Source organism: Anolis carolinensis, chromosome 1 (assembly GCF_035594765.1).
Source record: "Anolis carolinensis isolate JA03-04 chromosome 1, rAnoCar3.1.pri, whole genome shotgun sequence".
In the NCBI taxonomy this organism is placed as follows: Eukaryota; Metazoa; Chordata; class Lepidosauria; order Squamata; family Dactyloidae; genus Anolis; species Anolis carolinensis.
Genome location: NC_085841.1, coordinates 324,513,242 through 324,530,342, shown reverse-complemented (window position 1 = coordinate 324,530,342; position 17,101 = coordinate 324,513,242). Strand labels below are relative to the sequence as shown.

Genomic DNA, 17,101 nt, shown 5'->3' with positions numbered 1-17,101 from the left:
GTCCATGGAGAGAAATTAGAAAATTGCTATAATATGATGTGGTTACTGAAATTTTAAATCAAGCTTGTTAGATAAATCTTCAATGGAGATAGACATGGTTATCCTTTCACATCTCTACAAACCTATGCAGAACCTAGTGGGTCCTTGTGAATGTGTAGATAGCTTCTGGTAGATGCATGCACTATCGGTTTTTAGATAGGATACAGGTAAATGAGAGCCAATTCTGAATTTTCCCCAGGAAACTATGTTTATTATGCCAGCTCTAATTATCATGCAATCTAGTGGTTTTTAAGGCTTATGTTTTCCACACCACTGGGCATCACAAACAATAAAGCAGTTTATACTGTCATTATACATCAATATTTGCACTTGGTTATACATATATACAGAAATTATTCACACCTTGCTATTTTCTTTCTTCAAACCAACATAATTTTACTGTGAAAGCAGATTTTTAATAAATGGTATAAGAAATACAGCAAGGCACCATTTTTTTTAAAAATGTGGGATTATTTTTCTGATTACCACCTCAAGAAGCATAGTAGAAAACTAAAATGTTGTACTTAATTCACTAGAATGTTAGCAGTTCTTAATATACAACACTGTGTAGCTGTGTCTTGAAGTGTTGCATAGATATATTTTTTTAAAAACAAAAAGATAAATTGGTATTTATTTCATGGAACTTTAGTTTTGTTGAATGAGGATCAATTCTTTTTCTTCTGCTGCAATCAAAGAAAGTTTTCGTTCTAAACATAAAATATTTTCAAGAAACAATTATGCATTATACACAGAAAATACCAAATTTGATACATAAAATAGGAGAATTAATGACATTTACAGTTTTGAGCTAGTGAACTAGATACTTGGTGGAACTGCAAAATCATTTAAAATAATACTGGGTGAGAAGTCATAAGAAGCATACAATTTTGGAGGGGTAGACTGTTAAGAGGTAGCTTAGGAGAGATATCCATATGAAAGCAAATGGTTTGTCACAAAGCAAAAATGATAGTTGAAATACGACCAGCATATGCATCCTGGTCACAAAAGCCAACATGGACAAATCACATTTGGAAAGAAAATTCATCTTGGGAATCAAGTGTAACAAAAGGCAGTGATACAATGGAATTAGAGGTCATCCCAGGGTTTAGAGGATAAGTCTGCACCTGAAATGCAGCCAAGTTTCTAAAAGGAAGGGAAAAAAAGTAATAGCATGTTACATACAATAAATTTTCATTTCTAAAACACAGGCATTTCCAGAGTAACAAAAAGCTATTTTTATGATCTCATACCAATGTCTTTATATGCAAAAATAATGATAAATGAGCAACAATTTTTCATAGCCTAAGTCACTATCACAGAGATTTCTTTTTATTGATGTAGAAACCTCATTGATTTTTATAAAACAAGATTTAGTTTCAAAAGGCACAGGGGAAATAATCAAGTCTGACCTTTTCCCTCAATCCCATCCTTTCAGATGCCTGTGAACTTACCTTCTTTACTTTTTGAAAGTATACCAATCAATAGGAATGCAAGACTCAATAAAGGCCAACCAGCCTATATAATCTTCAATCCTAAACCCATTACATGGAAGTAAGACCCATTAAAATCAGGAGGAGTTACTTCCAAGTAATCTATTTAGGCTTGGGGTGTAAGTAGGTTACATAGGTTACATAAACTGAATCATAACCTATTTATGAAATATTTATAATTCTAAGTACAAGTACAACAAACAACTAAAAAGTAGATGAATTGACTTATACAAACAATTAATGAACACACTGAACAGTGTTTAATACTGTATTAATGACTGCCTTGGAAAGTGTTCACAATGTTTAATTTTTCAGGCCTGAAGTTTAGGGTTAACCTATGCAACAGAGCTTATGATAAGGATTATGAAAAAATAACTGTCAGAATACAGCTAAGAGATTAGTACAAAGTACCTCTCTCAAGTATTTCCTAGGAGGCACTCCAGGCTTGCATTATATGCCTTCCAAATTAAGTCGAAATAACTGGATCTATCCAGTTACCTTCTCCTTTGATCTTATTTGCTGGAACTGACCTCTCTATTTTTGAAGAAAATAATCTTTGTCAAAAAAAATATGTAGAAAGCGTAGGCCCGTGGTTCAAACAAGACCCTCACATGATAGTGGAAAGTTTGAAGCATATCTGTTCTTTAAACTTTAGAGTAGGCTTTTACTTTACTTTGCTCTTGGACTGTAGGTGTTTTGGTCATCTAAACATGTAGGGATGAAATGTACAGGGTTATAAAATAACTATTTTTATTCTGTTGAACCTAGGCATTCTGGAACAATTTGCTGCTATCTGAGCTTATATAATAAAAACCAAAAATTGGCCAGGAAGATAAACCGAGTGTTGGCAGATTTCTGTATGTGGACCAATTCTATCTTTGAGCCCCCGGTTGCACAGTGGATTACACCCCTGTGCTGGCATAACTGATGACTTGAAGGTTGGGTTGCTGACCTGAAGGTTGCTGGTTCGAATCCAACCCGGAGAGAGTGTGGATGAGCTCCCTCTATCAGCTCCTTGTGGGGATATGAGAAAAGCCTCCCACAAGGATGGTAAAACATCAAAACATCTGGGCATCCTCTGGGCAACGTCCATGCAGACGGCCAATTATCTCACACCAGAAGAGACTTGCAGTTTCTCAAGTCACTCCTGAAACGAAAAAAAAAAAAATCTATCTTGGGAGGCATATGGTTCTAGTCCTGTTAAAGGAAGGGACTTTGAGGGGGGGGGGACATAATTCAGTGGTAGGGACCATGGTTTGCTTGAAAGGAGGTACAAGGTCTTTCCCCTGTCATCTCCACTGAAAAGGATTTGGTGAAAGCCAGACACTCTGGAGGCCACACTGGGCTATGTTGGTGTTTTAAAGAAAAATCTTCCAGTGGGGAAGGTCAGGGGTTATAGTGATAAGAAAAAAGAATAATGAACCAACAAAACAAATCACCTCTGCTTTGTGTTTATTCTTTAAAAACTCTCACCTCCATGGAGAAACAAAACTATACAGTATAATAATATCTCTGGCAACAAACAGCACACTGGATTGAAAGGAAGGAAATATCGCTCTGGATATAGAACATTTTGAAGCTGTTTAGAGCATTGCTATTACTTTCTCTTAATGGTCAATTTTATTGCACACTGATAACAGAATGAGATTACAATTTAGATATACCCAGAAGCAAAATATACTTGCTCAGAACAGCTTTCTTCTGGCTTGCAGCTGGAGCAGAAATCATATGAAATTAGTTGAGCTGCGTTGGTAAATATGCATACTGTCACCTTTGCAAGCTGAGTTTATTTTTAGGGTACACATATACCACAGATAATTTTTCTCTTAAGTATCACAGCTCTACACAAAATCACACATTTTAATGAGCTTAGAGCACAGGTGCTGAAGGGAAAAAAACAGTGTTTGCCATTTATCTTTCAAATTAAATAATGTGTTTTTAAATAGTAACTTTTTTCATAATACACTTATGGGAACAACATTTATCTGTCACATTTTAAGAGATGTATTAGTAATAAATGTAAATTACCTTTGGAAAATCAGTAATTAGGCTCATCAAAAAAAATAAACAATCTGCCACCAAAAAGATAATCTTTAGCATAGTTAAGTATAATAACTGTTATTTGAATAAGTTAACAAATTAGGATAGATTGCCTCTAATTCATTTCCCATAGCATAAAAGATGAAGTTAAAGTATCAACTAAGCTCTTACAGTGGGGGAAGAAATGCCTAGAACTGGTGAAAATACAGATCCTGTTGCTGGAAGTATGTTGTTTTGCCCCCTCACTGCCATGAAATAAGTAATACCTTAATCCAAGAAGCCATAGCAATGCAGTAACAGACTTATGTTGCAGCATATTAGACTATCCTAAATTAGGTAAATTTGGAGGGGCAGTTTCATTTGTAAAAAAAGGACAAGTGTACACAATTGCTCCCTCCATTGAGCAATGCGTCTCATGTTGCTATCCCTGGAAAGGAGCAGATTGGGCCTGGGGCTAAACCGGGACTAGTGTGCTGTTTTCCTTTCTACTTCATTTATAGTCAGCTAGGAAATCCAGAACTCAAATGGTGAATGGAGAACTTCAGTTCTTTACTCTCTATCCCTACCAATTGGCTCTGCTAATTTTAGCTGTTCACCGAAGTAGTGAGGGATAGTCTGTGGTGTTATCAGTCAAGGAGTCATAACTTCAGGTATGAATTTTAGGGAAATTTAATTTTAAAAAGTCCACTTCTGTCATGTCCTGCCGTGCCCCATCTCACCTGCCCTGCTTTGAATCTACTCATCTCATCCTACTCTGCCCTGCTATAGCTGCAGGTGTAACTTTTGCATTGTACAGATGTCTGGGAAAAGGTCCCTCAGAAGCTAGAGTTACATATAAGAGTTAGTTCCTACTTTTCATTGTGCTTGCATATTCAAATGCACAAAATACATATCAACTGAAAATCTTGGATTAAATCCAGTTGCCACTTCCAGTTATAGTAGATCCATTGAATGAACTACTAAATATGAAATCACACTTATGTGATGTCCATAAATTTAATTAATCTACTTTAGTCCAGTCTTAACTAGCTGCTGCTCACAAAGAAGGGTCACTTAACTACTTTAATGAATCCTGAGAAAATAAAAGTAGTGATTTAGCAGCCAATCTCAGCTGGTGCAAAAAGCTAACATTTTATACTTATGCCTGAATCTAAAATATATAGAAAAGTGACCCCAAAATGTTATTTTGTAATTAAATTCAGTAGACCCAGTATTATAAGCTACTCCAAAACTCAGAAAGGCAACCCCACATTTTGCTTCATTGTACAATCATTTCATCAGTAAGCCATGTTCTTTTCTCATAGTGTCCAGTACCTACCTGCTTATGAAATAACGTGTGTGTGTGTTCAGGCCGGGTTACATTCTATCTCTGTGTGTTTATGTGCCTTTCTTTGTGAAGATGGAGGAGGTTTTCTTCACATGTAAGGGTTTTAGTGTCCTGGTGCAAAACGTCCTTCAAGTTATCAGGCTTTAACTGAAAGGCTTGACTTGAGGCCTTTAGAGAAGAGTCAAGACCTTCTGATGTTGCAATCCCAAGAGACTTTCCTCGATCAATTTCTTCAGAGTTAATTGCAAGGGAATTCAAGGTTGGAATTTCACTAGAAAAGTCCAGATTCAAACATCCACTAGCAGAATTTTCTAAATTATCTGAAACCCTCTGACTAAGACAAGTTGGCAAACCTATATCTCTCTCCTCCCCTAAGAAAAAGCCATTACAATCACCAGATGTTTCAGGTCCATCTGTTAAATCCAGAGCTTCATATTTTACCAAACTTACTCCTGCTTCTTCATTAGCTACGTATTCTTGCTGTTCAACTCTTTCTTCTTCAGGGCAGGCTTCAAAAAAGCATTCAATATTTTCTGCAAAATCTAGTGGTACTGGTGTACTACTCTTTTCTTCAACGTATTTAGTTACTTCCCCACAGTCACTATCATGAGAAGAGAGTGAGAGATAAGAATAAAAATCTCCCTTTCTAAGTTGGATTGGCCTGTGAGAATGTTCTAGTACTTTTTCTCTGATCTGGGCTAATGAATGTGGAGCAGCCAATTCGCTTTCGGGCTGTGACTTGTTCTTCAATGCTGTTGAGGCCATGTCAATTATCTCCATGACAAAGTTATGCACTGAGCAATCTTCCTCATTTCTTTTATCAAAGGCAGACGATTCACAGTTACAGCATGAATCACTACTGCCCACTGATGTATTTTTTCCTGCTTCATTGGATTTAAAAGATGCACAGCAATCACTACCATATTCAATAAATTGTGTTCTGGTTTGTTGGCCATTTGGCATTGATTCCAGTAACTCTGTATCAGCTGTTGCTGTATCTGTATCTTTGATATCTGAATCAAATTCTGTGAAAGGTTTTTTAAGAGAAAACCTGTCCAATGGGAGATGTTTTTTATATGCTTTTTGAGAATTTGATATATCTGACACTTGAACAGACTCCTTACCATCCATGTGTGAATCATCTGAACTATCAGTAAATACTTCACAGATAGGACTGTCGTTTTCACTTCCTTTACTATTTTGTGTACCAACATTTATAGCAACAGATGATATCTGAGTAAGTTCTTCTTTGGGGCTTTCGTGAGTAATTGCAACATTTCCATTTTCCATATCATCTACTAAATGATCTTTGGAAATTTGAAAAACATGATTTTTAGTTTGCCTTTTTGTCTCTGGCTCATGACTATCAGATGTAATCTTACTGTTGCCATTATTTTCTGAGAGCTTGCGTATTGAATCATTCAAAAAATTTTCAATGCTCAGTGAATCTTTTGCTTTCAGAGTCTCATCAGTTCGTAAATCCTTACAGCCTTGGATTTCATCATCCAAGATGCTCCTTCTCTTGTCCTTTGTCAGATGAAATTTGGGTCTGATCCAAGTGTGGAGTTCATTCTTTATGTAGTCAAGTCCTGAAATTAAATTGCAGTCTTCATAAATATCCTCATCAGTTGCAATACTGGAGTCATCATCTTCATCTTTAATGCCCAGCTCTTCCTCAGTCAAGGTGAGCGTAGAACTTGATAGCAAATCACTGTCATCTTCATCATCAGTGCAAGCGGAGGTACAGGAAACATTAACAATCATGCTAACGTTGACATCACTCTCATCAGCTACAGACCGATTGAGGTGTTTTCTGAATGATGCATTTGAATCTGGTACTTTATTTCTGTGCAATACAATATCTTCAGAGCACAAAGACAGATCGTCACTGCTGCTTAACTCAGTCAGAGAGGCAGGGGAATCTTCATTGATAGAAGATGCAATATCTAATGATAACTGACCAGTCAAGGGCATTCTTTGAGAAGTGCTTTGGAGAGTGATGTCAGAAATGCTGCGTTTTATTTTCTGATCTAAAGGACTCTGGATATTTTCTAAACGATTCAAAAGGTCCAACGTCCTTTTGCTAAGTTCTCCTACAGAATCACTACTTCCGCTTAAGTCTCCAGAGCCATTGCAGCTGAAAAGATCTTCATTGCTTTTGTAGGGTGTTAAGCAACTCTCCAAGGAAGTGCTCCGATGAAGACCATCTCCACTTCTAAAAACAGTTGAGCCAAATAAATCATTTGTCACAGAAAGGGAGTCCAAAGAAGAGCTATGAGATAAAGTTGAAAGCTGTTTTGGATTTGTTGTGTCATTTGATTTCTTCAAATTCTCCACCAATTCACAGCGCTTGGGCTCTGTATCATCTGATTCTGTTGATAAAGCAAGTTCATCCATAGGGGCATATCCTTTTGGATGATGGTCAGATTTTGAGGGGACTTTATCAAAATAAAACCCATGAAGTAAACTACCTTGCTTGAGCACTTTTTCTGAATGTGAATGCTTCATTATCATTGGCAGCTTGAGCTTTGAACCCTGAAGATATGAATAATCATAAAATGTAAATACGTTGTGTTTTCCTTGTTGTAACTCTTTTTCTGAATTCTGAGAGTTATTTTCGGTAATACTGTCCACATTTTTTGTTTTTTCATAGCAGTTTGACTGAGAAGTAGTTAAGACGTTAAGATGGTTCTCTTCGTCCTTCTGTTTAAAGTCTTCCTTTATCACATCAACGGTATTCCCTAACTGGGAATGTGAAATGCTTCTTGCAGAATTCTCCTGCTTCCCTACCGTGTCACCTGCCAAATGGATTTCAGAACTTTTAGTAGATTCTGCTTCACTTTCATTGACTATTTCATTATGCCCCTCAGAGTGCCTGCTTACATTTCCACTGTGATACATATAATTTTGTGGTGTTGTCAAAATGGTGCTACCTGTTGGATCTGGTAAATATTTGGTGGGTGACAATGAAGAGTCCTTATTGGTGTGTTTATTTAAAACATCTGGGTGTCTAAGACTGGGTGGATTTGATCCTTTTGCCATGAAGGGCATATGATTTTGTCCTGATAACTCTACATTGTGAAGACTGTACACTTGGTAGACTTGAGGGCCAGGTGTAGCTGTAACACTTGCACTGTTTAGACTATTTCCATGGATACTAGACTTTTCCTCTTGCTTTGGACTGGTGTTAACAGCACATGTTTCAAATGGCGGGGTCAGCTTTGTATCATCCTGCTTTGGTTCTTGATCAAATTCATTGAATTCCTCATTAATGCTAATTAGCTTATTACTTATATCCATTTCATCCCATTCTAGAGCATCTTCACTTGTGCCACTTAGTTCCATTAAGCCAGGATCAATAACATTCAGGGATTCCTGTTTTGTTTAAAAAAAAGAAAAGAAAAGAGAGAGAACAGAACAATCAGTCATTCACAAGCAAAGTTTTAATTATATTTTACCTGTAGTTGAAAGGCAATATAAAATTCCTTATTCCTTGCTATAAATAAATAAATAAATAAATAAATCTGCTTAGCGATCACTGCTATGAAGTGAGAGACTAGTTGTAAAAAAGCTAGGAGAGAAAGAAAAAACAAACAACACAGGGGTGGGATGATGCCTGTGGAAAGCTGCTTAGACATAGTTCTTTCATTTTTATGGGTTAAAATCCTTGTTCAGTTATGAAAATCATTTTAGTTGGTCTTGGATTGCTAATCAAAGAACCAAGTAACAGGCATATTCAACAGAAATCCTAAATTGCACATATACTTAAACAAGCAAAAATTATCAAAGGCAGACAGTTATTTATCCTCCAAAACCCAGGGCTTGTCCACAGCACCAAAATAACTCATCTATGATTCAGAGTATTCAACCCTGAAGATGCCTTGGATTCACCCTACAGCTACTTGTAATATACTGCGCTGAAATTGTATTGCTGCCCACAACCCAAATCTGAAACAGCACCATTTCTATTTCTCCTCTTCCAAAGTGATTTGTCTGCTGCTGACGTCTTGGCCAAACAGCTTCCAGCAGAGTCCTATGGGGAAGTGGCTTGCAATGCTTGTACATCAGAAGGAGATACCCAGGCATGCAAACAATGGTGAAAATGGAGCACAATTGACACTGGGCATCTTGTTCTGAGCAACATTGTTCATACATTGTGTGTCAGGACCAAGGCTGCTACAAGGTGAGTACATATACTTGCTAGTTCATTTTGCACAGACTGGCCTTCAGCCTGTTCATTGTCACCAAATCAACTGTAGCTTAGACTCAATTTTAAAACTACTGGTATATTTCAGGAGTTTCCTAAAGCAGTGCTTCTTAGACTACCTAATTGGGGGCAGAAGGGCATATTTTTTATGAATGTGTTAGGGAATGGTTTTATATTTGTGGCTATTGGCTATAACTGTTTCTTTCAATCCAAAGGTTGGCAACAGAATTATCAACAGAGTAGCAGATGCCAACAACAAAAATAGTCTTTATAAATATATGGAAATTAATTGGGAACATATATCATCAGGATAGGATGTTCCTAAGGTGTCTGGACCTTGTTACTGTTATGTGCATTAAATAATTTCTGATCTATGGTGAAAAGGCAAATTTATCACAGGTTTTCTGTTCAGAAGACATTTGCCATTGCCTTCTTCTGAGACTGATAATGTGACTTGTCCAAGATCACCCATGGGATTCATGGCCAAGCACGTATTCAAACCTTGGTTTCCAGAGTTGTAGTTCAATGCTCAAACTACTAGGTATGGTTAGGGCCAAATAAATGGGCCAGCTGGAAACAAATCAGGTTATTTAAAATGAGTAACAGGCATAAGGACACACCCGTTTTCACCAAGAACCCAGTTAATAGAAAAAAAGCTGACATTATTAAATTTGTTAGATTGACAACCTCATCAGAGAGGCAAAATTGTCCATCCTACAACACTTGGATTTCAGGTGAGGTACGGAGCCAACCCGCTCTCATCACACAATGTCGATCTACTTCTAGAAAGGCTTTGTGCCTCAACTGAAGTCCAAGTGTAGTAAGAGGACACTTTGGCAACATGGGAGGCTTCCCGTGTTGCATAGAAAACAACGGGAGAAGCGGCGTGGCGACACTTCCCCTGCCCATGGGATGGGGTGAGGGGCAAGCTGGGTGATGCAAGGTGTGGGATAACGGATTCCCCACGCCTCTCGCCAGGCCCCACCAGATTCTCTACGATCCATAGAGAATCTTGGCCTCAATGTGATGAGGTACTCTGTTTTAGTTTCAGCCCTGATGTGATCACTTTTGTTTGTTGTGTTGTGCCGAATGATATCAGCAAAACTATTTATGCTTATTTTTCCTTGTTGATCCTAATGTTTAATGTGATTATATATATATTCTTTTATGTTCTATGTCTTATCTGTTGCTTATAACTCTAAGAGTCTTTCAGATACAGAGTGACAAATAAATTAGTAAATATATAATCCTTTTCATCAAAAATCCCTCTTTGCACTTCTGTTGATTCTGGATGGAGTAGGTGCTATAGGAGCTTTATTTCTGCCTTCATGCGATGGTCTGAATTTCCTCCTATTATCCCACTGGTTGCTAATATATATATATATTTAAAAAACACTAATGTGCTTTCAAGCAATCTGTTTAACATCACATTTAGTTAGAAGCAGGTAGGAATTTCTATTCTATCTATAATCTTGTTGCAATTTGACCATGATTCCAAACAAAATGCAATCCTTTCTATACTTATAACAAGCTACTACACAACAGGAAATCCAGTGCATGATCTATGATATTTTTGGGAGTTTGTAATGAAACAACATGGTGACATAGACCTCAACCATGATGTTCCAAGCATCACCAGATTCAGAGAGACTGAGATTTCAGAAATGACTTGATCAGTTCAGCCAAGGCATACATCACTGCAACCCTTGGTATGCCCCTGTTTACCCAGCACAAGGAGCAGACTTTCAACCCTGTGACTTTCAGTTTGTCTGTGTAAGGGAAATGCTATCTTTATAAAGAATTTGCAACATTTCAGCTCAAGCCTCCAGTTCTGTACTGATGCAAAACTCTCCCCTCCCAATAGTTATATTAATAAAGCCTCATGAAAATCATCCAATCAATTTTCTGTAACAAAGATAATCAACCTTATGCAGCATTAGATTTTGTAAGATCATGGTTGACTAGCCCACTCATTCACATACAAATCTTTGCTCCAGTCTGTCATGGTCTAAAGCTGCATAAAGCAAATTCTTAACAGAAAGCAGATTGCTGTGTGTTAACTAAGTTTCTGTGCTGAGGCAGATCCATGGCTGCCAAATCTGCATGTGATACTTCCAGCAACTGGCCTTAGCACAAATGAAGTTCTCCAGTACACCTAGCCTGTGAGTTAATATTTATCTAGTATGAATGTTCTTGTAATATTTCCTTTCTATTTGGTACTCTCAAGTGTGGTGAATTTTTATTTGAATTTCCATTTGTTTGCTTGCTGATAAAGGCTGTATTAATGACTGGTTAGCATGACTAATGACTGTGAAAGACTTTAGCTGTGAAAACAATCCATCAGTCTAATCAAATACTACATTAATTTCATATATTGCCTATGCTGACACTGCTGTATAAAACTGTTGAATAATAAAACAGAATTTTAAAAAAGAAAAAAAATCATCTTGTTTCTTTCCTTTAAGATTGCTTGTGACATGTATACAATACTTATAGCTATTTTTTTTAATATTTCTTTTAAAACCTAGGGTCACAACATTTGGATTTATTTATCTTGAAAGTGTACAAAATGGTGGAAGAAAATAAGAAGTATTCATTTTCATTGAAGTCATTTCAAAGGTTGTAATTGCAATGGAACAGAATAAATTGCAATGATTCCTATAGTATCCACCTTCTTCATTTGATTTTTTAAGTAGACGCTTTGCAAGAGGTTGGACTATGTGGCACAAAAGACTAGAATCACAGTCATAGAATCATACAGCAGAAAAAGACCACAAAATCCATCCAGTTCAACCCCATTCTTCCATCCAGCCTCTGCTTAAAAACATCCAGAGAAGGAGACTCTACTACAGCTTATTCCACTGTCAAACTGCTCTGATCATCGGGAGGTTCTTCCTAATGTTTAAGTGGAATATCTTTTCCTGAAATTGGAATACTATTGTTTCTATTTTTACAAGTTCTAACATTCTCTTGCCTAGAGAAGAATCGTGCTTATTCTATATCAGGTATGGCAAACTTCAGCCCTCCAGGTGTTTTGGACTTCAACCCCCCAGAAATCCCAGCCTTTTTACCGGCTGTTAGGAATTGTGGGAGTTGAAGTCCAAAACACCTGGAGGGCTGAAGCCTGTCCATGCCTGTATATGGAGGTCTGTAAAACTTAAACTTTCTAAGTAAATACACAAAATTCCCTTTAACATTTCAAAAATGAAAGCTGAGACACTTGTGGTTAAGCCATATCAGATGAAAAACACACAAGCTTTAGACTATGAGAAAGGGCAAGAGTCTTCTTTCTCTTTCTCCAAAGTTAATTGAGTTCTTTTACCCTTTAAACTCAGTTTGCAGCACTTGAAGCAAGCTGAGGAGAAAGCCGGAAGGAACAAGGAAGAGAGCAAAAATTGGACATTTTAAAAGTAGCTTTAAAAGAAGGCCAGCAGAGGGTTACTTGAGACTGTCCCTGCCAAATCAGTATGCCATATTTTGTTTAAAAATGGTATTTGGCAGTATCCCTTATTTTCCAAATTGCATATTAGGAGCAAATTTTAATTATTTTAAGAACTGTGGGGCAAGAAAATCAGCTGCAGGTTCCATGTAGGTTTTGTAAAATATAAAATATCTGGTTTTATAGATAACATTGCCACCGTAAATCAGCCTTTGCCTGCTTCATTTACTCCGCACATCATGCCGATTCAACAGTAAAACTCACACAATGATGTAACCCCAGCTCATTTATCTTAATTGTGGGTTCACTTATTTCAAAGCTTACTTACATTTAACCACATATGGTTTTGCACAGAGTGTTGTCTAAAAGAAAAATACTCATGCTTAGAATGGCTGTCTTTTTTGAATGAGTACCCAAGGTGGGTTCTTCTGCTTTTCTAAAATCAAGCGAGCAACTCAGATTGCTGCAGGTATGGCTGATAGGCAGAATTGCTGCAGAGAGCCGACAGTACTATACAGGAGGTTTGCTCTCTCATGTTGACCACAAGGGACAAGGTAGGATTGGCAGGCAACTTGGTTTTTTCATGTCATGCCAACTAAGTGTCTCAATGGAACAGATTGTAAATGGGCAAAGACAAGATGCTTGTGGCCTGGACTGATTAATACAAAAACTAAATTGAAAAAAAATCCCACACATATTTGCATTTAGTACAAAATATGAATTTCCCAGTAAATAACACTTGCTACACCAGCAAATAACATCTTAGAGTAGGTGGTCAGCACATGATCCATCAGATATTGTTGGATTGTAACTTCTATTAGCACAAACTAGCATAAACAAGGAACAAAGAGTTGCAGTTCAACAATATTTGTAGGGTCACAACAGTTGGATGTCACTTTTTTTAAGGCTGCTTCCAATAAAATGTTACAATCACAGACTCATAGAGTTGGAAGATACCACAAGGACCATCGAGTCCAACCCTATTCTGTTATGCAGGAGCACACAAACAAAATACACTGACAGGTGACCATCCAGCTTCTATTTAAAAACCTTCAAAGAAGGAGACTCCATCTCACTTCAAGGAGGAATTTCCCATTACTGAGCAGCTCTTAACATCAGGAAGTTCTTCCTAATGCTTAGATGGAATCTCTTTTCCTGCAATTTGAATCCAATGCTCTGTATCCTAGCAGCAGAAAACAAGCTTGCCCCCTCCTCAATGTGACATCCTTTCAAATATTTAAGCATGGCTCTCATGTCCCCTCTCAGACTTCTTTTCTCCAAGGTAAACATACACAGCTTCCTAAGCTGCTCCTCACAGAACTTGGTTTCCAAACCTTTGATCATTTCAGTCACCCTCTCTAGACATGTTCCAGCTTGTCAATATCCTTCTTGAATTGTGGTGCCCAGACCTCTAGGTGAGGTCTAACTAAAGCAGAATAGTGTGGGACTATGACTTCCCTTGATCTCAACACTATACCCCTATTGATGGAACCTAGAATCGCCTTGCACTTTTCAGCTGCCACATCACACTGGTGATTCATGTTCAGCTTGTGATCTACTAAGATTCCTAGATCCCTTTCAAATGTACAGCTTTCAAGCCAGGCGTCACCCATCCTATTTGTACATTTTATTTTTATGCCAAATGTTGTACCACATATTTCTCCCTGTTGACAGTCAGGTGGCAAAATGAACTATTTGTATCAAGATTGCATGTGATGTATATTTCTGAAACATCCCTTGTTTCTCTTTGGCCTTGTTTAAGACCCACAAAAGAGAGCATCCTCTGGGTGTTGCTGCCTTCAGGGGTAAGTCAAGGCAGCATTTGTTCACAACACTTTTCCAGATTTCCAGCATCAGTTGAAGTTCTTAATTATTTATTTTATTCTGTTTGTTCTTCTGTTTTTATTGTTCCTTTTGTTGTCCTTATTATGGTTAATTTTGTCACCTGTGATTTTTAATATACCTTCAGTTTAGTATTAACATCAAATGCTGCATTTTATTTATTTTGTTATATTTGTTAATCCATCTTGAAAGCTTATGCTGTAAGGTAAAAAAAGATTTATTAAAAATCCTGCCAGATGGGAACAATGATTTTATTTATTTGATATTGAATTTGTATCCTGACTTTCTCCCAAAACAAGATTCAAGATGTCTTGCAATTAGTTTTAAAAGATCCAGCTAAAATATTATTTTCCAAAAGTTAAAAACATGATCAAAAATACTTTAAACATATCTAAATCATGCTTTTAGTCCTCATTTCAGATTTCTTTTCTTTGAGAATGTCTCACCCATTGGAATTGTGTCATAGCAAATGAAAACCAATCCACCCGCAACACACTGACTTATTTTATTTCTTTCGACCAGCATTAGAGCTTCAAAGCTACAAAGCTGAAAACCAAGGGCATCAGAGATTTCTGGGGACAGGAGATATGAAGTGGAATCCAAATCTAATTTCAACTGTTTTTTATTTTAGCATGAACTTTTGTGAATACAAACTCCTTCCTCGTTATACACTGCATCTAAAGAAGTCAGTTTACATCTATGAAAGTTCATGCTAAAATAAAAGCTGCTGCTAAATTCCTTCCTTTCTTATCCCTTGCCCTACTTTTATTTACTTACTTACTTACTTACTATATTTGTGTCACACCCTTCTCACCCGAAAGAGGACTCACACATAGGCCTCACAGATACTTTTTAAGCCAAAGATCTGAAATACTCCTTATTGAGCTGTAAACGCAATATCCCGATTTTTCAAAAGAATACAGAAATGTCCTTTTTCCTAGAAGAAATTATTACTAAAGTCAAACAATTATCCTTTTAATGTCCTTTTCATTTACATATAACATTCCAATATAGATTCTTTATGTCTTGGTGGACAGTCCTCTCAGTATTAGGGCAGGAGAGCACCATCCTTCCTGCACATGAATTATACCCTCCCAAAATAAAGATTTCCTTCTGTCCCCAACTTAATGGCAGTGCAGAGAGTCGGACATTAAAAATTGTTAACACCTGGGTTTGTTATATATGTTCTTCTTGCATTTCCTTGGTAACATTCTCTATCCATTTCTAAGTGCCCAGCTGAAAGTTGAAGCATTTCAGAACTGAAGGAAAATTTTATGGAGTTGAGCAGATTTCTTATCCCAGGGAAAATGTCCCCATTTTGCCCCATCTCCATATCTACACACCTAAATCCTGTCATGTTATGTCCTATATGTTGAAAACAACACAGTCAATGAAGAATTTAAACCATTGCAGGAACAATCTTTCCATTTCCTTCAGAACAACTGTCAATTATTCTGCATAACTGGCCAAAATGTTCAGGAAGCAAGCAAACAAAAACATAAAGAAAAAGAAAGCTTTCCCCACTTCCAAGAATGTCTTTGCAACCATGAAGAACAAAAATGATTTTGTCTTCTGAAAAATGCCAGCATGCCAGCTACTTCTTCTGAAGGAAGTGGTCATGTTTACAATGCCCGTTTCACCTCTCCTCCCTCGTGTTTGTGTCCTAAATGAAGCTCCTTGTGTTACAACCGTACAGAGAACTGTCCCCTTTGTACAACACCTACTTCTTATTATTAATCAGTAACTGCAAAAGGACATTCGTGTGGCAACATTTTTTGCATCTACAGCAATGTATAAATGCTATGCTTTTCATTGGTTCTCTTGAGAGAAGAGTATTTCAAGTCATATCCTTCCTGTAATTAAAATGGAAAGCAGAAACTAATTAGAGCCAAGGCCCATGTTACTTCAAAAAAAATCACAAGTACATTACCTATACTTCAGATGTAGAATTTTTCTCTTATGAGGTGTATTTTGTGGGAATTGTACATAGAAAAGGTGTCTGTCAATATCAAACAGCACTATGATATATATCTTACTCCAGTCTTTGTATTTGGGGTATCAAAAAGACACAGTAAAGCTCCATCAATCTAACTTTCCTGGGTTTTCTCATGACTGGCTCCCTTCCAAATAGTGGCCAACAGCCTGCATGCTGTTTGGCTACAGCTGAGTAATATGGGGAAAAAAGAAAATTGTTCAAGATAATGCCAGACTCTGAGGTTTCTTTCCAAAAATTGTGTTAGGGTTAATGTGAATAATAGGAGCTGAAGGGTTGGAATTGAAGGGATAGACCAGAGAATTGATCTGTCACAATTGGCCTTACATTAAGTCAGATTGTATCAAGCTCAGAAGAGTCGACAGCACAGGTTAGTAAAGTGGGGCCGGCAGACCACATGCCATCTCCCCAGAGTCCCAATCACAACTTATAGTGTTTGGACCCTCCAACAGTCACCCTATACCACATTCAGGTTGCCTTTGAAAAATCCTACACATGTCTTGGGAAGACAGGAGGATAAATGCCTGAATTTTGAAAGAAGCAAAGACCACAAGTATTGAAGTGATGATCATCCACCATCAGCTTTGCTGGATTGGCCATGTTGTCCAAATGTCTAATCACTGTCTCCCAAAGCAGTTATTTTATTCTCAACTTAAGAACGGAAAACAGAATGTCAGTGGACAAACAAAAAAGATTTAAAGATGGGTTTAAAAATAACCTAAAA

At 37.2% G+C, this 17,101-nt stretch overlaps 1 protein-coding gene across 8 annotated transcripts in view; it reads right to left on the bottom strand.

Moving 5' to 3' along the window:
* Positions 1–228: 228 nt before the first annotated feature.
* akap6 (A-kinase anchoring protein 6) overlaps positions 229–17,101 on the bottom strand; it is a 337,540-nt gene continuing 320,667 nt past the window's right edge. For 7 of the 8 annotated variants that reach the window (XM_062968252.1, XM_062968251.1, XM_062968253.1 and 4 more), the window contains 2 exons: positions 4,888–8,271; positions 229–1,182 (listed from right to left, as the gene is read on the bottom strand). In XM_062968252.1, the coding sequence (XP_062824322.1) occupies positions 4,933–8,271 (3,339 nt within the window). In that variant the 3' untranslated portion in view covers positions 229–1,182; positions 4,888–4,932. The remainder of the gene's footprint in view (positions 1,183–4,887; positions 8,272–17,101) is intronic. The other variant, XM_062968255.1, reaches the window with a different exon arrangement.